At 42.2% G+C, this 23,512-nt stretch overlaps 1 protein-coding gene across 11 annotated transcripts in view; it reads right to left on the bottom strand.

Moving 5' to 3' along the window:
• ASCC3 (activating signal cointegrator 1 complex subunit 3) overlaps positions 1 to 23,512 on the bottom strand; it is a 325,230-nt gene that overhangs the window by 151,549 nt on the left and 150,169 nt on the right. For all 11 annotated transcript variants that reach the window (XR_014786638.1, XR_014786639.1, XR_014786640.1 and 8 more), the window contains one exon: positions 8,897 to 9,031. Coding sequence is in view for 7 of the 11 variants with exons in the window: in XM_084827184.1 (XP_084683310.1) it covers positions 8,897 to 9,031 (135 nt within the window). In the remaining 4 variants the exon portion in view is untranslated. The remainder of the gene's footprint in view (positions 1 to 8,896; positions 9,032 to 23,512) is intronic.

A 23,512-nucleotide genomic window follows, 5' to 3' on the forward strand; every position in this document is an offset into this window, starting at 1 on the left:
AAGATAGAATGTCCTATGGCCCATTTCCTGTACTATAAACAACTGTACCAACTGTAAAACCACAGGAGAGGGGGTGAGAGAAAGGGTCGCTTGTGTGTCATCATCTCTATAAAAGTAATGTGTGGCTATGCTTCTGGGCTTTTGGCTCTTTGGAAAAGATTCCAGCCTTAAGCCCGCGCGTTAAATAAAGAATACTCATTTTTCTTTACTCCGTGGTCTCTCTGACTCTGATTTCTGCTACACTAATACATGCCTAAATTGTATGCATTTTTGAAATCAATTTTATTAATATAATGCATTTAACATTATTTTCCCTAATATACACATTTAGTATGCATTTTGTGATTGGAGAACTGAACTGTAAAATTTGGAGAACTCCACATTCTGAAGGGTAACAGAATGTTGGTTCACGTAGTGGTTTGAAAGTGCAAAATTAGTGAATGAATGTCTCCTCCATCTCTAGCATGTACTTTAGAAAGCAGAAATCCTCCATTATTTCATCATGATCAACTCCATCATGCCATTAGCCAATGGTTTCTGCCATAACTATATTAGGCGAGTTGAATAATAAGTGGTCATCTCCTTATTCCTATGGCTAGCAGTGATTTTGTGATAACAGATATTCCTCCTAAGAAGTTCATTTTAAACTTTGATAGGCCCTAATAATAGGAAAGTATGTCAGCATGGCCCAGCAGATAGAATGCTGCAGTTGGGTCTAGGAGGGTTAGGTTCACGCACCCACCTTTGCCAGATTCAGTTGTTCAACTATTACAGAGAAGAGTGATGAAAGCAAAAGCAAGATAAATTCTTGTTTTTACTGTAACTTGCAAAGCAAGATGTGGATCTTTATTGAGGAGAAGATGACAAGTCCCTCCTCTCTGTGGTATGACACAAATGCTAGTCCTTCTGTTTTTGGCACTTTTCTATAAAGAATTTTATAGATTCTTTATAGAAAGAATCTATAAAGAATCACTTCCCATTCCATGCCTTGAACTAATTGTTGTCTTCCTATCTCATTGCTTGACTATGAAATGAGGTTAAAATAACCTACCCATAAAGTCACAATAGGGGAAAATGAAGTACGTAAACAGTGTTATTAATGACAAGTACTACATAAATGATGAACATAAACATAAACCACACTGGTATGCTAGTCTTACATAAGAATGGGTATGTAATTCTTATAGTGCAGTCCTACTTAGGTTTAACTGGATGTCTCACTGCGTTCAATACAGCTTACTCCCTAGTAAGTGTGTTTAGGACTGCAGATCTAATGTATTGTCTTCATAACTATGTTGTTCTTTAATAGAAACAGTACTGAATACTTCATACATTCAACCAGGTGTTTGTTAAATTGTTTTTATAAATATTCAACCAATTAAGGCCCCTAACAGTGCAATAGCATAGCGCTGGCACCAAATGTACTTTTATTAGACCTCTATAATGTGCTTTACAAGTTTAAGTAACAAAAGTAACGTTACTAAGATGTACATACTTATCCCCATGATATACATAATTATCCAGTTGTTTTACAACAGCAAAGCATATTTAATAGGAAAGAATAAGAACAGATTACCTTCAAGAAGGTACTGTGTTATTTGTGCACCTGTTATCATTTAGCAGAATGTGTTTTTACATTTCTACATGTAAAAACACAGTGGCCTAGCTAAACCAAGACATTTTGAGCCTTTTCCCTGCACATGCAGCTACTTTGCTCCTCCCTTAGCATGATCTGCAATTAAACCAGGAAGTCTCTAATAATAATTTCCCATTTTGTCTGAACCAGAAAACTATGATTACCAGCTTCAGAGCAAGCTAGGATCTTAAATCAGTGTGGTGTAATGGTGAGAGAGTTGGGTCTTGACTGGGTAGACCCCATTTCAAATCCCCACTCAGCTACAAAGCTCATTAGGTGACCTTGGGCCAGTCACTATCTCTCAGCCTAACCCATCTCACAGGGTTATTTATTGTGAGGATAAAATGGAGAGGGGAGGAACCATGTATGCAGCCTAAAGCTCCTTAGATGGAACATAAAGGGTTAAGTGGTTATGCAGGCTTCAATCTCGCATTTAAGATCCTGGTTTGTTCCTAAGCTGGTAACCATAGCTTTCCAGTTTAGATGAAATGGAAAACTATAAGGAGAGACTTCCTGGTTTAATCAAAGCTCATGCTAAAGGAGGAGCAAAGGGGCTCATGTGTAGGCAAAAGGCTCAAGCCAAGGTATGATAGTTGGAACATGGCTAGTATCTGCAGACAAAATTAGCCCTCTTAAAATAATTCCATTATTCACATTTTTTTCCTTAAAGTGAGAATAAGGAAAAAGTTACTTGTACAGCACTGTGAGCAGAAAATACTTCATAAAACATAATGAAAATATAATGAGGGTGCTCATACTATAAATATAAGGTATTCCAAAACAGCAGCAACCTGGTTTATATAGTGAAAAACAGTGAAGAAAATAATGTGCAATAACAAAAAAGCCACAAGGTGGCTCTCAATACTCGTGTGTGTGTGTGTGTGTGTTCGTTCATACACATTTTACAGAAATACATTAAAATTCTTCTTTCTTAAGTTAATTTTCACTCTTCAAAAGTGATTCACAATTGCACTAAAATGCTGGCATAAGGTGTGTACAGCAAAAGTACATTAAAAAGGGGCAGTCTTTTCCTTTCTTCCTCAACTTTGCATTCACATTCAGCTCAGACTCACAACAGTAGAAAAGTAGCAAGAGAATAATATTAAATTAGCAAACTTTTATAAACCCGCACATGGAGCTTTCGTAGATTGTTTCTTTCCATTACAAAAGAAGACCACATCAGAGTCTTAAGTACCAAGGACAAGGCTGGTACAGTTTAGTGCCGCAGCAGATTTTGGGGATGCTTAATACATGTCTTGTGGGAAATGGCAACCTATCACTAGATTCCCAGGCCAAACGTCCCAACTCAGAGAATTTAAATCCTAGTACAGAAACAAACAAGTTCCTACTGAGAGATACATACTAATAGGGGTTCTAGTACTGGATGCAATATATAGGCTCTACAACCAGCAGTTGGTAATGTTGCTCCCGCAGCAGACCCAGTTGTCTGGGGTGGGGTAATCTTAGCTCCCCTACCCTAACAAAAGATTTGCCACTGTGAAGTGCTTGCTATTATGCTATGAGCTATGAAGTCTACAGTGCTTGCAGAACATCCATCAGCTTTTAGCCTGAGAATAATGGGACCTATGGTAACGCCAATCACCTGTTCAGTAAGACAGAAACAAGGAGAATGGGCTGCTCAAACCAAGAGTGGATGACTCTCCCTCCACCCGCTGCTCTTGTCATCTGGGACTACCTTAGACTTAGTGGGCAGAGCTGAATGCAAATAAATGACGTAGACCCCAAAATTACTTGGGCCCAACTTACCTTAGACTGAGACTGTGTCCCCTATTTTGCCTCATCATAGTAATGGATATGCAGCAAAAGCGCCCTCTTAATGATCTGCCCCAAGTTTAGACAGCAAGGGCATGAAGAAAATGCCAGGGACTGTCCCCAGTTATGGAAACCTGTCCTACCCAATGCTGCCTCCCTGAGGTCCAAGGCAGAGCAACTTTCAGTAGCATTGGAAGACCTATCTGTTTGGGCTGGCCTTTGATTCTCAGGATTAAATCAGCAAAGGGTGGGCAAATTTCAATAAGCTTTTTAAAGTTAATTCAATGTTATTCAGGGTTGCTTTTATTTCATTCTAGTTTGCTTTTATTATCTCCCCCCTCCACACACAAGGATGTAACATGCTAGATCTAGTAAATAAATAGCTTTCTGCTGTTCTTGTGAGCAATATCCAATGCTGCCACTCAGCCTCCGCCAGTTCCATTGCGCTCATTAGACCCCCCCCCCCCCCGGCACAATGAGGAATTTGCAGTTCTAAAAGCAACCTCAATTGGTTTCCGGAATGGGACTAGTCAGCAGAGCTGCCTTCTGCAAGCTCCGCTGCTCTGAGCCCTTCCAGAAACAAGTGCTTCTGCTCATTTAGGATTGTTTCAGGAGCCACTAGGTTGCCATTGTGCTAGTGATAAGTACTGCTAGTGCTGGGACAGTAATTGATCCTATCATCTGATTCCCTAGACTGGGATCACTCTGTATTCAAAGGAAACAACACAGAAAGAGACATGAAGTTGAGTTATAACATACTTTATGCTAGTATTAAAGGGACCGATTTGACATATTGATAAAATGATCCCTCAATTCAAGAATTTCAGGATTACTATTCTAGTTATATTGAAGGAAGGGATACTGGCCTGCTCATTTACAATTTGTTGTTGGATGTCTGGGTCCAGACATTATGCACACAACCTACAAATGGGGTGATTATATGTCGTTTGCTGAAAGCTGGAGACAGCACACTCACTCGCGCCCACTCACCCCCTCCACTTTGTGGGTTGAATAACCTACGAATTCGTGTTACGTGCGAACTGGGCCTTATATGTCATGCTTAATTTCTGTTCAAATACATACTGCCTATACTTACCTAAGTTAACATAAAAAATAAAATAAACCTGTTCCGTTTTAACTATTGACGTGGCATGCCTGTATTTTCTTTTGTAGAGATAGAAAGTATGTTTCAAAAGGCAGAGTTGGTTTACAGGTGGTCCCAAAGGATTGCCTAAGTTGGTAGGCAGCTCCTGCATCAAAGGGACTGAGGAGTACTGTCTTAGAAAACGATTGTCATATTGAGTAGCTCTAGAAAGTCACATAAATACAGCTGAAAGGATTGTGGAAAAACTGATTTAGGAGCAACTTAATCAAACCGTAGTGATGAAACAGATTCTGCCAAATTGTACAAAGTTCTGTTCTATATTAAATGGCTATTCAAAATGGTCTGTGCAATGAAAGGACTGCTATGAACCTATCATCATCTACTTTACAGAATACATTGGTCATGTGTGCAACAAATACCTTTAAGACCTTTCTAAGGTATTGCTAAAAGACAAACAGAGGGACCGCGGTGGCTTAGTGGTTAAGATGCTGAACTGCAGACCAGAAGGTCGGCAGGACAGCAGTTCGAGACCCGAGTGACGCGTGACGGAGTGAGCTCCCGTCTTCAGTCCCAGCTCCTGCCAACCTAGCAGTTCGAAAGCAAGAAATTGCAAGTAGATAAATAGGTACTGCCTCGGCGGGAAAGGTAACAGCGTTCCGTGCACCTCGGTGTTCAGTCATGCCGGCCACATGACCACGGAAGCGTCTTCGGACAGCGCTGGCTCTTCGGCTTAGAAACGGGGATGAGCACCGCACCCTAGAGTCGGACACGACTGGTTGGGGACACCTTTTTTTTTTTTTTAAAGACAGACAGAGCAGGAGCACCATCCAGACTGCTTGCTTGTGCTGTGAACTCAGACACCAGCACAGTTTTCAAAAAGAATGAAAACATGAACTGAGTGAACTTTGTGTGCCGCTCTGCGATCTCATACAAGCTAATACAGCAATTGGGTTGGGTTGGGTCGGGGGAGACACACCTAAAGCAGATACCCAAGTGCTTCAGAAAACAAAATTACTTTTGTCCTCATGCTGGGAAAGATGACGTTGAAAAGAGTGTCTGTTTCACTTCAACAGCTTCCATTCCACACAGAATAACATTTTGACAAAATAAAGAGCTAGTGGATTTTTAAGAGCCTTACAGAAGACAACCTGCCCTCTCAATTTTGAAATAAAATTTCTCATAGGAATTAATAGGCATCTGTAAGTAATTAAGAATTACTCTAAGGAATTTATTCTTGACTGAAGCTCTCAGGCATTATGGATGATGTCAATCACATCCAGAAACATTAAGAAATGAGTAAGCGTTGACAGGGAAGGTCCCGTCCCCCCACCCCCGTACTGGAGTTCTGGAAAGATCTGGAAATACTGTCCTGCATGAAAAACAAGCTTAAGCAGATAATCAAAGATGAAGACCTGGCTCAGACATAATGCTAAACCATGGTGAGCTGACCTATAATCTTCGGGTTTGCTGTTTAGTGAACTCAGTAGTATCCTGCAGCAATAGTATTGCAATATGTATATATGGATAAAAATATAGTTTCCATTTTCTTCTTACTAAATATATTGTGTGCCTTTACATCTTGAAAGTAATCTCTATTAATTTTCATTTCATTACTTGTTATTGTGTATCTTTATCCTAGTCTTCCATTAACCTTACTAATCTGCTATTTTCACAGCTCACTGGATTTTACCAATAAAGCTGAAAGGTAGAGGTTTCCAATAACTGTTCAGAGTCATTCAGGAACAACTTTTGTGACCTTGGATACTCTCACTGACAAGATGGCCACAATGGGATATTTCTTCCATCTCTAAACACCATTCCACACTGACAAGTTGTCTTTTTTAACTAGGCAAAGATATTACCAGAATATAGGTGGGAATAGGAACAGTTTGTTAGTTTATAATACTTCCTTCAGGGGTAGGCAACTTGGTGCACTCCAGATGTTTTGGACTATAACTCCCATCAGCCCCAGCCAGCATGGTTAATGGTAAGGGATTGTGGGAGACAGAGTGGGTTGCTACCCCCCGCTATATGCCATTCTCCTATGTTAAACATTATTTCCTTTTTGTAAATTCACTAGTCCCCAATTTTCAAAAAGTAATATTAATCTACAGTTTTGTATGACCTGCTTAGCAAGACATAGGCATTATCTTTTCCTGAAATTGTATTGCTATGTTCCTCAGTAAGCAAGTTAGATAATCTTTGGGGAAAAAAATCTTACTCTCATACAGAACTATAAAAAGTAAGTATGAAATATATAAATAATCTTGATGAAGGAGAAAAGTAAAACATCTGAGAAAAATTAAATATACATTTATTCCTGTTTTGCCAATGGACACACACACACACACACTGCAACATACTGAGGCATCGCTTTTAACACCCCAAAATCAGACAGCCACAAAAATGTAGAAAAAGACTGCTAAAAGCAGCAGGCTGCTGAACTTTTAAACAAGGTTAAATCTGAACCAACTCACTGATGTACTGTGTGGTGCATAGGTTTTGTTATAATAAATGTTTTGCAGACGCGAGGCACAATTTTGATAGGAAGTACAAAGTATTATTCCTGCAGACATCAATGGATGAAAACTTCCCTTTTGTTTGTGTGTCTCACAGGGTAGTGAAATAGCTCCATTAATTATCATTAATGAGAAAGCAACCTATGGGTTTGAGCAGACAACTTGTCACTTATGGAAAATAATATTAATGTTTTAGTTATGTGTAGCTGTTTCTTAACAGATGGATTTTAATTGGCATAACATTTCATGAAGTACCAGGAAAAACAAAAGAGTGAAAACACTCAAATTCCTTGCTGGAACAGCATCAAAAGATAGCACACTTTCTGCTACCGCAAAATAACTTTGGGTGAACTTTGCATTCATGGTTGAAGCCTGGGAGAAATAAGGAAGTCACTGATAAGATCTGGCTGAATAAATAGGCCAGAAACTTTATTAACTATGGTTACAGTTGGTTTGGCAAATGAAGGCAGGGTCTGACCGAGGCAGCTTCCACAGTAGCCCAGGTGACTAACTTGGGAAGATGAATGGTGGCAAACCAAAAGCTTAACATCCCCATGCCCTTACCCTTTTTATGGTGGTCCAGCTGCACCCCATTCCTGTTTCTGGACTACTTTATGGTGGCCAAAGCTCACAGAGCCTCTTAAAGAGACCCAGGTTTTTATGAGAAATCCAGAATAACTCATCCCAAAGGCTGAGCCTCTGCCTAATGAAGATTCCAGTTTTGACCGCAAAACTCAGCATAAAGCAATATCTGACAACAGACATGAGGAAAACAGATAAAACCACCACAAGGAATAGAAATCAGCGTCAATCTGGTTCTGTAACAAAAATAATCCTTCTTTTCTAAGTGTTGCACAGGTGTTGAAAGATGACAGTCCATCCCCACAGTAACATAATCTAAAACACACAATGCAAAAGGAAAAAAGTAATGGGAAAGGAAGACGAAAGCAAGCACTGGGCAGCAGCTCCTTCTCTGGTTGATGGATGGGTCTTCCTCTTGCCATGAACATCTTCCGGAGAGGCGGGGCACGCAGCCTCCCGGTGGCCCTTGGCTGCATGCCCTGGCTAGTGGCAGAGGCCAACAAGCACCTACATTCAGCTCCGCAGTCCCAAGGCAACAGACAGTTGGAGCAGTATGCTTTGTCCAGCAGGGAGGGAGAATCACTGGAGCTGCTCCATTTCATAATATGAATGTGTAATATTACTAGATCACATTTCTAGCACCTCAAGCAAATACGTCAAAATGAGAGTCCAACCAAAGGCCCCACGTTTTCATGGTGTGGGGACTGCTGCAGTAGGTGCCCCTTATATAACTGGTCCAGGAAGATGTGTATTGCTAAGGAGAGCCTATTAAGAAGAGCCTTCTCAAGTCAGCATCACCCTTCTGGGAATTGAATAATGACGGCATGGGAAGGAACCAGGTTGAGGACACCTCCCACATAGCCAAGTTGATGCTACCAGCATGGTGCAGGTGGGGCATATGCTACAGCAGCTTCTGTTCAACAAGGTAACACCAGCAGCCTTAAGGGCTGCTCCTCACAATATCTTTGGTACTGAGTGGTAGATACACAAATGAAAATACATATGGCAATTGTAAGTGGCACATGTGTGTTTAAATCACTGCCTTTTTCAGAAAAAAACTCATGTGCAGTCCAAATAATTTAGAAAAGATGATAACAGTAATGCTTCCAGAATTTTACCCTTAGGATGAATCAGTATTTTCAAATATGGAACCCAATGTTTGATCTCTTAAAAGAAAATGAAAACACACCATGGCAAGTAATATAAACAGAAAGATACCACATATAAATAGATATTTTTTTAGTAGGAGAACAATACCTATCAGCCATATAAGATACTTACTTGTTTTTCTGATTGTCCATAATCAGGACCCTGGGATGGCAAGAAGTAGCAAATATGACCATTATTTTTAGCTTTTTCACGAAGAGCCATAGCAGTCCGGACAGTGGCATTTCGAGCATGAACAAACACCATCACCTTGAAATCAAAGAAGATAAATATCTGTTTAATCATGGCAACCAATTTAATATAATTCATTTCATCCCAAGTTAACTGTTTGTGGTTACACATGTATCACTGTTTATTCCAACACACACATACCATATTTAAAAGTAAATAAATAAACTTACACACTTTATTCTGTATAAATTGCTTTCAGAGAAGTAAGACAATTTCACCTTACGAGGTGATAAACCTGTGCCTGGACTGGACCATTTCAAACTGCATATGAGTATGCATATGACAGAATGCTCCTTCAAGAAAAATGATGGGGGCGGGGTCCCAGCACAGAGAAAACCAGTATGTCAGGGAGAATTAAGGCGTTTTGGTTTTCTAAAGGGGATTAGTCAATTATGCGATTCCCCACTTGCAGTCAGAAGTGGTACAAACGAAGAGAAGCAGGTTTTACAACCATAACAGCTGTTTGTGAATGCTAAACCTAAATCTCAATAATTTAAACACAGAACTGAGATCAGTGGCTGATGCAAAATAGGTGCAAAACATTCACCCAGAAGAGGAATGCTGAACCACACACTGAATACTTTTGAAAAGTTTTTAAATGATATCAAAGTGTAATGGCAACACTCATGGGTCCAAAAGCACATCTTGGGGTGGTTTTGGAGGCAATCCTATATGCACCCACCTCATGGTCTTACTTCTGTGTAGACATACATAGGACTGTGCTGTTAAGAGTACAAATTTCTGTTTCATAAAACTACTGGGACCCCATTACATATTGCTTACTGCCACATGGAGATTAATACATGTATCAAAATAAGTATATTTGAATGATGAACCATTTGCTTTTCTAGCTGCAATTATATGGATTTAGAAACTTCCTGATCAGAATCCACAGGTCTTCTCCCAGCAAGTAGCATTCAGGCGTACATTGCCTTCAACATGAAAGCTCCATTTAGCCATCATGGCTAATAGGCTGATCCTCTGTTAATTTGCCTGGTTCCCTTCTGAAGCCATCTAAACCAGTGGCCAACAACATATCTGAGGTAGCAAATGCTGTAAGTTAACTAGACATGATGTGAAGAATTATTCTCCTTCTCTGTCTTGAACCTACTGCTTTTCAATTTCACTAGGTGATCCAGTGTTCTAACTTTGTGAGAGAGGGAAAAATCTATTTCTATCCACTTGCTTCACACTATGCATAATTTGATGAACCTCTATTATGTTTCCCCGTAGTTGTCTTTTTTGTAAACTAAAGCCAGAGGTGGGGAGCTCCATGGCCTCTTCATATTTGGGAGCTCCATGGCCTCCATGGAGCTACAGCTGGGAGCTCCATGACCTCTTCATATTTGGATTTGTGGGAGGGGACCTCTCCAACTGCAGCAAATAAATCAATTTATGCTTGCAGAATGCAAGTTTAATTTACTATTACTTCATATTACAATTTAAAAAAAAAGTGAAACCGGCATTGATCTAAAGCCACAGCACACAGAACTCCCAAAATATATCCTTTCCTTTCAGTCTATCAGTTAAGCACATAAAACAGAACTCTACAGACCTAAGGGGGTTAACTTAGCCTGTCCTAACTATGTCAAGAGAATTTTTTAAAAAAAATTTCAGTGGCTAACCAATATGCATTACATTATGCAAATAAGTTGGGAAAAGTAATTTGGAATAGAGAAAAGTGGTTCCACAGCTACAAGCTGTGTAATTAGATCTGTACTCTGAAGTTCAAAGCTAGTTCTGGTGTCTCAAGAGCGGAGAGCTCGTGTAGCTTTTCTCACAAAAACTAAGCCTTTAAATGGCAAAATGTGCAAGCAAAGCACAAAGGAAATGTCTCCAGGTTAGCACTACAGAATTCTATGAATTTCTTGGGGGAGGGGGGAAATAACAATTCTTGCAGAGTGGTAAAAAGAGCTAGTACCATGGTAAGTCTCAATTCTTCCAATGAGAAGAGGCAGTTCTAACTTAAAATTTTAAAAAATATTTTTACTAGCATATGTCAGAAATGCAACAGTAGATTTGATTGCTACTATATGTAGCCCTACCTCTACAATATTCTGCATATTCAAATCACTTAAGGCAGGGATGAGCAACTTTGAGAGGGGGGGTAAGGGCCACTTCCCACGTCCTGGACCTTGCTGTGGTGGTCTGGCAGAACTGAAAACACTGCTGGTTTGCTGCTGAATTTCAGTGGCAAACAATGATGGACACTGAAAAGGGGCAAGTGTAGCTTCTTTTCAAGCTAAATTTGTCTCTTTTAAGTCTCCATAACAAGCCACCAATTTTTTTATTGCTCTGCTGCCAAATTTGGGTGATGGGGGGGGGGGCACTAGAGGCCAGTGAGGCTGCATGCAGTCCATGTGGGCTATGTGTTGCCCACCCCTGACTTAAGGCACCAGTAAAACACTCTTGTCATAGAACAACCCCTTTCGATAGCACTGCTTCTTCTTAATCCTTCTCTTTGATGGGGTGACGGACCATGTTCATAAGAGTTCCAAGATATTTGGAAATTCTCAAAATGTTTAGAACAGACCTCCATGGCTGCCCCATAGTTCGTGTCATCTCAGTCATTAACACCAAAGCTCTTCTATAAAAGGGCAACATTAAGGCAGATGAAATAGAAAGGCAAATTAGAGGCCAGAGCTTTGAAGCTGGCTAATTATAACATGGGTCCTTTTTTGCAGTGACACAGGTAGTCATGAAATCTTTCTCCTCCCAGTACCACTGCAGCTGTTATCCTGTGGAGTTTCATCTTATGAATCAACTACTAAGCTCAGCACTAGCCTTTCTTTTTGGCTTCCTCTTTCCACATGGATGTGTTTGTCACCAGGTTCACAAATAAAATTAATGTTACTCAGTGCTGGGGGGAGATAGAATCATAGAATAGTAGGGTTGGAAGGGGCCTATAAAACCGTTGAGTCCAACCTCCTGCTCAGTGCAGGAATCTAAGTCCAAGCATCCCTGACATGCATCCACATCCCTGAAATGCAGAAAGTCACTTTCCACTAGCTGTGGATATAAACCCATATCAGTCAGTGTGGCATACTAATGGCCTAGCACTTCCAGAAGGAATTAGCATCCTACTTACTTCCCTAACGGAAGGGTGTGTGCGTGTGTGTGTGTGCACGTGTATGTATGTACCTATCTACATCTATATACACACATAGGTAAACTATACTGGGATAACATAGTTGGAAGAAGATTGAAAATTATCACTTTAAGAAAAAGAAAAAGGTGATCTGTCCTGTTTGCTATAACTTTAATAAAGGGAAGCAGAATTTTAGAGGACTCAATGACTCTTTCTGACCCACTTACTTTTCCCTTCAGTAGAATGACTGTCTTGCTAACAAATCTCTTCATTCCCTGACATCAGCTTTGAATCCTCCTATATCCAATATTCTCCATGCTCATTGTAAATGCTGAAAATCCTTTTTAACCACGAACTTCATTATGCCCCTTTGGATTCCAAAAACTTTCCTAGGTTCACGTATATTTGACCACCCAAAGCCAAACATTTACAAGTTACAACCCAATTTCATTTCAGCTCTATAAAATGGCCAGCTGATAACAACAAGCAAGACATCTTTATTTCCTGTTGTGTACAAACTTTACTTCTTGCTGTCTAGATTTACAGATCTGCTCTTGGCCCTTCAACATTTGCTGAAAGGCAGTATATATTGCAACAAGCACTATTTCAGCTAGAGTACACTATGTCTTATTACTGGTTGATCCACCTGCCCACTTTCTTTAAGACACGAACTACAAACACCTACTAATCTGGAAGCATTTGTTTTGGCCAGCTGTATTAGAAGTGCTACTCAGTCTTGATTTCTTCATTACAGTTGCCTAAACATGATACAAGCTACTTAGAAAAGCTTGCAAGTACAGAGGTACAAACCAGTGGAAATTAAGCCAGAGCATCTTCCAAAAGCTCATCTTGTGATAGGATGCTTTGCAAAATGTCAGATGCAGATCAAATAAGAAGCTACAAATGAACCAGAACAAAAATATCTCAATCCATCCTCCTTTCTTATATGGCAAGTTGATATAAGCTATAGATTCTGACCTTAGCATACATTAAAGGGAAAATTATTGGAATGGCTGCACAGTATTTCTTCATGGTATTGATATGCCCCACCTTTCAACAAGGGCTTACAAAAGGTGGCTTACAAAAGAAATGTATATAAAATCAAAACCCAAATTAACAGAGAAAATAAAACAGCAAAAAAGAAGCAAGATAAAAATAACAGCCCAGTAATTACAATATCTGATGCCATTTCATTGGCCTGTGTATCAATATGGATCCAAGTGGCAAAGGTAACGTTGGGTGGGGAATTCTAGATCAACCTTAGGACCGAGTCACCACTTGATGCAGAAGTGATCAACATCCATGAGAGAATTAGTCTTCAAACTTTTTTCTTAAATTTAAAATTAAACCCTCTGAGGGGAACATTTATATAGGTTATGTTTCACAATACAGTCTTTTTGTTTAAATTATTTACAGCCTGCCTTTCCACCAGGGCAGCTGTCTCCGAGGTGGCTAGTGTGGTTGAAAAGTGGAAGAAAGTCAGATGTATTCATCGTTCTATGATCACCTGCACAGGAATACATTTTTGCAGTCCTTGAGTCAAAACTCCAGCTTGACTTAATCCTGGCCTTCAATCCTAAACACATCTTCTAGGAAGAAGACCCTATTAACTCAGTGGAACCGACTTCCAACTCAAGATGCACAGAACTGCCCTGTTAAACAGACATCATATCAGTTTACATCAGAGCCTAAAAGCCTTGACAGATCCCTAAAAGCCAGGATGGGCAACCTGTGGTCCTCCAGATGTTTAGCTTACAATTCCTGTCAGCCCTAACCAGAGTAGCCAATGGTGAAGGAAGATGGGAGTTGTAGGCCAAAACATCTGGAGGGCCACAAGTTCCCCACTCTGCCTTAAACTGTAAAACTCTTCAACCTAAACCTGTTTCACAAAACAAACCACGCAAGCCCCTTGAGGTAAAATAAATAAATAATGAAATTACTCAAGTCTTCCCAGTTCAATTAAGGAAAGGATGCTCTACCTGTTAAAACCAAGCCATGTTCTAAACTGGGATGTGGGGGAAAGAGTAGAGAAGGAGAGAAGAGGAATCACTGCATATGGTCCTTTAAGGTGCCTGGAAGGAGAGCATGTCTATAGTTGCATCATTCATCATTCATTTTTAGCACTGACAGTCAACATGAAAGCTATCTGCTTTTCTTTTCTCATAGGTTTTATTTATTTACACAGCAATCCTATGGGCTAGACACTCCTCCCACTCCTATGCAGGGCGGGAGAAGCAACAGAGGCTATATTTGCCTCTCTGTCCTATTTGAGCATTTTTCGTTAGACGAGCTTCTGAGCCCATTGAACTCAGTCTCTCTGCTGGGAGCAGGGATGGGGGATGAGAGGCTGTTGGATCCAGTTGATTCATGGTCTCTCCTTTCCCTGCCCTCTGCCCCGTCCCTAACATACCCATTTCCTGCTGTGGAGCTTTCCAAAGTGGCTGGGAGGGATCTGAGGGGAAATCCACAGCCGGATCTCTTCCTCAGAGCTCTGTCTCAAATGCTGTCTAGTGGTCATTGGATTGCTCTGTAAATATTGTTAGTACATTTTAATATGTTTCTGTAATATTTATGGACTCTGCTTTATCATAATTGATTTGTTTTGATCCCACCACTAGTGCCACCACATCTGACACCTTACCCTGTGGAAGTGAGAGACACTGGATGGAATTACCAGCCCACTGCCACTACTTCAGGTATTTCTCATGCCTGTACCCTCAACTATACTAGGGAAACTATGCTGCTGCTGTATAGACTGCTAGCCCCAGTTCATTGGGTAATGACCTCCACTAAGCCCCACTGGATCAATAACAATGTTTTTAGTCTCTTATGAAGTAATAGTAACACTTCATGTTCTGTCAAAGCCAATTGAAGTAATAAAACCAAAACAAATATATCTAACTCCTTTGTCCCTCAGCTTCCCACCCAACTCCCACTTCAGCTTCCAACTATCAAAACTGCCCTCAGAACCCCACTGATCAATCCCGACTGAGGAAAAAGGCCCAATCAGAATGCGGTTCTACCATCAGTACATCAAAACCCAGCTATATACACACATATACATATAATACATACATACAATATAATACACACACACACATTTTAATAAAAGCATTAGTTCCCCATTTCACCACAGCTGGATCCTGTTTTGAAGACCTATATTATTGGATGGAAAGGCAGGATACAAATGTTTTACATCCATCTATACATAAAATAGGAGCCTCATGTGGCGCAGAGTGGAAGGCGGCAGTGGAAGGCGGCAGCAACTGAAACTCTCCCCACGACCTGAGTTTGATCCCAGCGGAAGCTGGGTCCCAGGTAGCCAGCTCAGGTCGACTCAGCCCTCCATCCTTCCGAGGTCGGTAACATGAGTACCCAGCTTGCTGGGGGAAAGGTAGTCACGACTGGGGAAGGCAATGGCAAACCACCCCGCTACAGTCTGGCATGAAAACGCCAGCGCAAGCGGCGTCCCTCTAGGGGTCAGTAATGACCCAGTGCTTGCACAGGAGGAACCTTTCCTTTCATACATAAAATAAGGACAAAAACTGCTCAGCGCTGCACTTAATGAAATAGCACATTAATACTCCACCTCCAACTGATCAACAAGTACAATAAGAATGGTAAGGGTTCAGGCTAATCCACAGCTGCCTAGGTCTCTATAAGGCAACCGAGCTCATACTCCCAGAGCTACTGATGTAGACTAAAGCTACTAATTACCTATGAAATGACTTCATTAGTATAGAAGAGAAAACATAATAAAGGAATAGCAACATATGGCATACAACCATCACATCTGCATTCTTTTTAAATTTACTCCAGAATTGAATCAAGTGCAAAGTTAAAATAAATAATGGGCACTGATTAAAACTCGAACATGTGTCAAAGGGACAGAAACAAATCTCTCATGTCATTTCTGGACCTTAAAATGTTTTCAGCTCTTTAATTTAATTCTCATTATTCACTTTCTACTTAATTTGAGAGGCTGGAATAGACCTGAATAAGTCCTAAAACTTGCTTGACAGAAGAAAATTCCAGAATACAAATGGCAAAGCATTTAACTTTTAAAGGTAACTTATGGAAGTCAAAAGCATGTTATGTAATTTACATTTGCATAATGTACTTCTTTACACAAAAAATATAAAAAATTAATTAGTTACCAGTCAGTATGAAAGATTACCCCTAATGACATATTCACAACACCTTTAGAGTATAAAATCCTGAGTTAAAAGTACAATGTAGTTGGTAAATTTCAGACATTAAAAGACAAAAGGAGTTCTTCCAACTTTCTTACTTCCTTGGTCATCCCGGTGCCCTCCAGATGTTTTGGGCTACAACTCCCAGGATTCCTGATCATTGGCCATGCTGGCTGTGGCTGATGGGAGCTGAAGTCTAAAACATCTGGATGGCACCACGTTGAGGAACATATTTTTTGTGTGGATAGCTTACTTTGGTGGCCTTGTGCTAGTGGAAAGCACTTCCCGCTTGCACAAGGTGGGGTGCCTGATTTGTGCTGATTCTCCTCCCCACTGTAGTCCCTGTGACATGCTCCCCCAAAGCTGCTCCTGAAGGTCAGTGAACCCTCTGGAACAGTATGGGATATGGCACAGAGGGCTGCAGCAGGTAGGGGGAATCAGCGAAAACTGGGTGTCCTGTCTTGTGGGAACAGAAGCACTTTCTGCTGGCACAAAGCCACCAATGGATCCAGGAAAGTCTACACTGAACCATTTTACATCCCCCAGCAACTGGTATACAGAAGCATATCCTGTGAAAATGGAGATTCCATTTAGCTACCATGGCTAAATGGCTACGGTTAGACCTATAACACAAGGAGCTGCCTTATACTGAGTCAGACCACTGGGCCATCCACATATCATTTTTATTTATTTTCTTACTCAAATTTAAATGCCGCTTTCCACAGTAGTGTTAAAGAAGTGAACATAAAATGCAATGGCATGAGAACAATAAAACACAACAATATAAAATTAATCTGCACACTCTACCATGTGCTACAAACCATAGCTGGCTGGATCACATTTCAGGGAATGCCTGTGTGAAAAGACGAGTTTTAGGAAGATGTCTAAACCTCAAAACTGTAGGCTCCTGTCTAATGTCAATTGGCAAAGCATTCCACAGGGTGGGTGCTGCAACACGAAACGCAAATGCTCACGAGGCAAACCTCAGGAGCATGTGCCAACCTCAGAAGTGCTTCCTCTGCAAAGATCGGGCAGGGACGTAAGGGGTAAGGTACTCCCTAAGGTAACCTGGTTGTTTAGGGCTTTATATGTTAACAGCGACGTCTTAAGCTTGGCCTGTGTCAGGGTGGAAACTGAGCCAATAGAGCCCCAGAGCAGTTCTGATTCTGAGGAGGAACAGCAATCCGTGGGAGAGGAGCTCGCTCATCTCTCACAAGCACAGCAGCTGGCAGAGATTCCTCCTGCCAGCATTCCTGGGATAGATAGTGATCCTGGCAGCGAGAGAGCGCTGGAGGGGAGCTTGCTAGACACTTGGTGCAGATGTAGGGAGCGACGACAGATGGAGGGCGCAGAAAGGAGGTGTAGCGTTCGTTTGGCACGCAAACAATGGTCACGTCCTGAGGACCCAAGGGAAAGAGGGAGGATCTCTCCCTAGCCCATAAGTTCAGGGTCTTCTGGTGGTTCTCCTTCAAACGGGGACCAACTGCCTTACCTGGAGCTTAGGCTACCATGCTATCTTTCTCCAGTGTTGTTCCTTGCTTTGTCGCTAGTGATTAGTATCTGAAAGAGTCATAAAGGAATAAAGGAATAAAGTCTCGGAAAGAATTCCTCATCGTCTGTGTCCTGAGTTGGCTATTGGTGGGGACTGCAAGAGGCAGCTAGGGTACTCCTGACAGCCTGGTAGCTTATTGGCAGCCAGCACAGTTATTTTAGCAGAGATGTAACTTATTGTCAGAAAGAGGGCCCAGTTGGCAGCCTTGCTGCTGCATTCTGAACAAGCTGCAGGTTCCAGACCAAGCCTAAGGGTAGCCCACTGTAATGGCCCCAGGAGTGTAACCAAGTCACCTGTAGTTTTAGAGGGGCCTAGAGATTTATAATGCTTTGCTTAGGTTCATTATTGATGCAGTTTCCTTGCTAGTAGGCCTCTGAGCCTGTGAGATAAGTCAAAGGTTGGTAGTGCGGCCTCAGCAGATTCCATGCTAACGAAGGCTAGTATCTCATCAGGGCCTACGTGCTTGAGAAGTGAGGCTATGTTTATGCTGAGTTACAGGTGGCTGTGCTGGTAAAGTTCTGATTGTTTTCCCTCTGCACAAGTACTGTTAGCCTATGCTGGGAAAGTTGCAAATGAATGCTAATTAACACTCGCTGCTGTCATGCTGCCTCACTGCTGACATGTATGGTATAAAACCCATTTTACCCTATGACTCCGCGTTTGGATAAGCTGTCTGATCCAATCTTTGGGTACGCCTGTGTGCTGTAAGTACTCAATAAAGGCTCCTTGTAAGCAAACCTGGGTCTGGCTTATCATTATCTCAGCACCTCCAAACCTTAGCAGCCCACAGCCGAGGCATACAATTGGCACAGAGAGCAGGGTGTCAAGAGAACTGATACGTTCAGATTCAAAAGGAAGGAGGATATGGTTGTCGGAGTGCAAAACCGACTCCCGGGCTGTCCGCAGTTGGAGCTGTGCGGTCCGGTCACAAAGCAATTGGCGGTCCTGAGCATACTGGGAGCATGCCCAGAGGTCAAGAAGGACTGCAAGCCAGTGGCTCTGGAAACGGTGTTGAAATCTCTGCAGCTGGAAAAGTGGTCAGCTAAGGAGGCACAGAGTGCAGGAACTCTGGCATGGCTGTTGCTGACAGCATTGCTAACTGTTGGGCAGAAGGAGTTGGAATGGAGAGAGAAAGCGAAAAAGCTCAAGGACGAGCTGGGGAAAGAACAAGATTTAAGGCTGTTAATTACAGAAACACTGCAAGACAGCCTGGCCTCCAACAAGGCATGGGAGCGTAAGGCTGAAGAAGTAGCCGTTAGCCTGATACGCCAAGCTTGAGAAAATTGCCCGAAGAGTGCCAGAGTGCGCAACATCATCACCTCGCTTGAATAGGACGAAATCCCTAAGAAGTGGAAACTGAAGATGAAGACCCAGAAGATGAAGACATGGAATAGAGTAAAGGTGAAGAATCAGTGCTCCCAGGGCACGGGCTAGACCCCTCTTAGAGTGGAAAGCATGCCAGAGGATGGTCCCAAGGCTGAATGAAGCAGAGAAACCAAGTTGAAGATCTCAGTCACAGTAATAGTGTTTAACTTTGAACTGTTCTAGAATTTCATAGAGCCTGTAGGTACTGACCATCAGCTATATGATTTCTGAAAAGTGTAACCATTAAGCTTTTGCCATGGGATTCCCTGCAATGAAGAAATCTCACTGATTTGGGTGTCCAGTGTCATACTGCCTGAGCATGTGCACTGAAGAGATCGAGAAACCTGACAGCGTGTTCCTAGCCAAGCCAAAAACACTACTACCATGCTCCAGCAAGCTGCAACAAACCTGGTAAACTGGAAGACCTAACCTGATTGAGAGAAAAAAGAAAATATCGTAGTAGCTGTCTCCAAAAACAGTGAGACCTGCATAGCTAGCTGGCTGACACTGTAAATTATGTTACAACTGCAAACTAAGACTGTTTTCCTGTTTTATTTATTTATTTATTTATTTATTTATTTATTGCATTTATACCCCGCCTTTTTTCCTCTTGCAAGGAACCCAAGGTGGCTTACATTATCCTCTTCCTCTTCATTTTATCCTCACAACAACAACCCTGTGAGGTGGGTTGGGCTGAGAGTCTGTGACTGGCCCAAAGTCACCCAGTGAGCTTCCATGGCCGAGCGGGGACTAGAACCCGGATCTCCCAGCTCCTAGTCCAACACTCCTGCCACTACACCACACTGTTTGAGACCCCAGCGGAAAAAAGCTGACCTGAGTTATTTGTCGCCCCTGACAAAGCAAAGGTTCGGTTGCCCTTTACCTCATCTTGTCTTATTTTGTACCCAGGATTTACAAATACAAACAAACTGTGACGCTTTATGTTCAAGTCCTGCAAACCACCTTGCCACCTCCCAAAGAAGACTGATGGCTGCATACAGAATGCAAGTACAAAGCAACCCCCATCTCCCTGTACCGTCCTGAGTTTCGGCACTACCTGAAAAATTTTGTGCCAGGAGAAGAAAGGGGGGGGGGTTGATGTTGTGAATCCCTGGCTAGCCTAACTAGTGATTGATAGCCCCAAGAGTTTTTCCCCTCACTCAAGCCTCAGTTTCTTTAGTCCTCATTTGAGAGGCGTTTAAAACTACAATTGTTGTTCCCTTGCTATTAAGAGCCTTGCAGTTCAAAACTGCCCTGTAATGGTAAGTTTACTTTTGCAAAGGGGAGGGGATCATAGCCAATTATAATGGCTACGTGAACAGCTTTAAGAATGACAGCCCATGTAGATCTCTCCTTTTTTCCTTGCAAAAAAATGGTTTTGTTGTTTTTAATGTGTTTGAAATAGCTTAGATTTACATTTCCAACTAGACCCATTGAAAGCTCAGAAGCACTGGCAATGTCTTTGCAAGCTCCCTAGTTAGACAGTCGCTTTCCCTCACCAATCTCCAAGCAACCAAGCCAAGACAGTGTGGGGGGAAGAGAGTAAATTTTTAGAGTGAAGAAGTGTTATGAGAGCAAAAATAATGTGACGCCCCAGCTTCAGTAATGCAGTAGGCCTTGTAAGTTATAGCCAAGATTTGATTAGAAATCAAATTTCTAATCAAGAGTAAAGAAGAGTTTACGCCTATTCAGTTTTTAGAATGTCAGAGATAAGCTCACACAGACTCTGTCAGTATTCTCAGTGTGGAGCCAGGGGGAGTCACCCAACTCGCAGTCCGCCGCTAGTCTAGCCTTGGTGGGCAGGAAAGCTGGAAGATGTCTGTGATAACCTGACAGAGGCAGAGTGAGATCTGCAGAACAGTCACCCAGGTTGAAGCGTCACTGCTAGAGAGCTGAGCTGTTTAGACAGAAGTCTTGCTGAAAAGACTAAAGGCCCTTGTCTGTCGAGGGATCTGGAAGGGGTGTACAGTCTCACCTTCTCCCTTAAGCTGATGCAGAGGCAGGGAGGCTTTGCTGGAAACATCTCGTCTTCATTGCCCAAAGTCTTCTCTGTTCGGATCAATCTTTGTCTGGCCTTTTGAGAGGCACTCTGCACATGGACTGGAAATTTGGATTGTTAAAAACTTGCCATGAAAAGTTGTTGTTCAGTCGTTCAGTCGTGTCATAGACTTGAACTCTCATTGCTGTGGATTGTGTGTCTGTGTTTGTAGTCAGCTCAGTGTATGGCAGGCTGAGTTTGATCTACGATTTTTGGACTTCCCTCTGCCAGAACTCATGTAGCGTGGAGTTTCCGATGTGAAAGCAGTGGCCTAAAACTCTTTGCATGTGTGAGTATGCCCTTCCCTTGATCTTGATGGGCCCTGACCATGTAGCCTAGAGGAGCAGTACGATTGCTGGATCTGCTCCATCATGCCTCACCTCATGCAGGAGGTTTTCCGCTCATGGTGTTAGATTTCAATGAAAGTTTGTTGTGTGCATTTTATGATTTCTTAAATACTATGTGATACCTGCAAACGTCTTTAATGTCAGATACAACTCTGAATGATACTGAGTGTGATGCCCAATAGTTTGATGTCCATAGCACCCGGGACAGAGCCTTCAGAGTTAACATACAGAAGGCAAACAAATCCATATAAATCAAAAAGAGATTTGAGCAATTACATGATGAGATAGGATGGCTTGCCCCATCAAAGGTGTATGCCCCACCACAGCCATTAGCGTGTTGGGAACAACTGACAACACTCAAAGATGAGCATGCACTAATTAGAGAGAGTGCCCTGTCATTAACTGGGCTGCCCCTAATGGTAGTTATTAGATCTGTAGAGAAAAAGCGTAGCCATGGTTGCCCCCAGGGTGGATTGAGAGGTGCTCTCTGGGACTGCTAATGTAGTCCCCATAGGTTTGTGAATACCTTAGAGAGCCCTGCAGTAGGTAATTGCAGGGCTTGGAAGGTGAGATGGCAACAAGACATATTCAGTTCGGCTGATTATGTTTGGAGTTTTTTCTGTGGGGGTGAGGTGGCTACCATAATGTACAAGGTGAACATTTTTGGAAGAGTAATGGACATGGCATTGAACAACACCTCTGAGGCACTAGAAGCCATTAGAACAGAGTTGACAAGCATAAGAACTGCTATTTTGCAGAACTGCCTGGCTTTAGATATGATTACAGCGGCCCAAGACGGTGTACATTCCTGACAAGCAGAGTGTGATAAATCACCGTGTATGGGCTTTGTATGTGCAAAGGGAGAAAATACATCACCTAGAAGAGGACTCCCTCTTCAGACCAATTTTGGACTGGTTTCAAGGAATTGAAGGGCAGTGGAAGCAAGTGGTTGCAGTAACCATGATTATCATAAGTAGTTTTATAGCTTTTTGTGCTTGCTCATATGGCTGTCATATTTTAAAATATACAGTAAAGTAGTTATCAAACTACTGGTGATCAAACGACAGGGCAAAGAAGATCCGGCCCTCTAGGTAAGAAGAGATTGTGACGCGCAGACTGGTATTGTCCTTTGATCATCTGGGGTGGAGTGTAATGGCCCCAGGAGTGTAACCAAGTCACCTGTAGTTTTAGAGGGGCCTAGAGATCCATAATGCTTTGGTTAGGTTCATTATTGGCACAGTTTCCTTGCTAGTAGGCCTCTGAGCATGTGAGATGAGTCGAAGGTTGGTAGTGCGGCCTCAGCAGATTCCATGCTAACGAAGGCTAGTATCTCATCAGGACCTATGTGCCTGAGAAGTGAGGCTATGTTTATGCCGAGTTACAGGTGGCTGTGCTGGGAAAGTTCTGATTGTTTTCCTTCTGAACAAGCACTATTAGCCTATGCTGGGAAAGCTGCAGATGAATGCTAATTGACGCTTGCTGCTGTCATGCTGCTTCACTGCTGACATGTATGGTATAAAACCCACTTTACCCCATGGCTCTGGGTTCAGATAAGCTGTCTGATCCAACCATTGGGTATGCCTGTGTGCTGTAAGTACTCAATAAAGGCTCCTTATAAGCAAACCTGGGTCTGGCTTATCATTATCTCAGCACTCCAAACCTTAGCAGCCCATGGCCGGAGCATGCACCCACACAGAGTACGTTACAATAATCCAGTCTTCAAGTTAGCACTGCCTGTACCACCATGGCTAAGCTATTGTGGTTCAGGAACAGCTGCAGTTGCTGTACTGGCTAAAGCAGGTAAAAGGCACTCCTAGCCACCAAGGCCACCTGAACTTCAAGTGACAAAGATGAACTCCCCAAACTACGCACCTGTTCCTTCAGGGGGAGTTTAGCCCCACCCAGAACTGGCAACT

This window comes from Heloderma suspectum, chromosome 1, assembly GCF_057233095.1.
Source record: "Heloderma suspectum isolate Gila_16-S chromosome 1, 16-S_ref, whole genome shotgun sequence".
NCBI classification, from domain to species: domain Eukaryota; kingdom Metazoa; phylum Chordata; class Lepidosauria; order Squamata; family Helodermatidae; genus Heloderma; species Heloderma suspectum.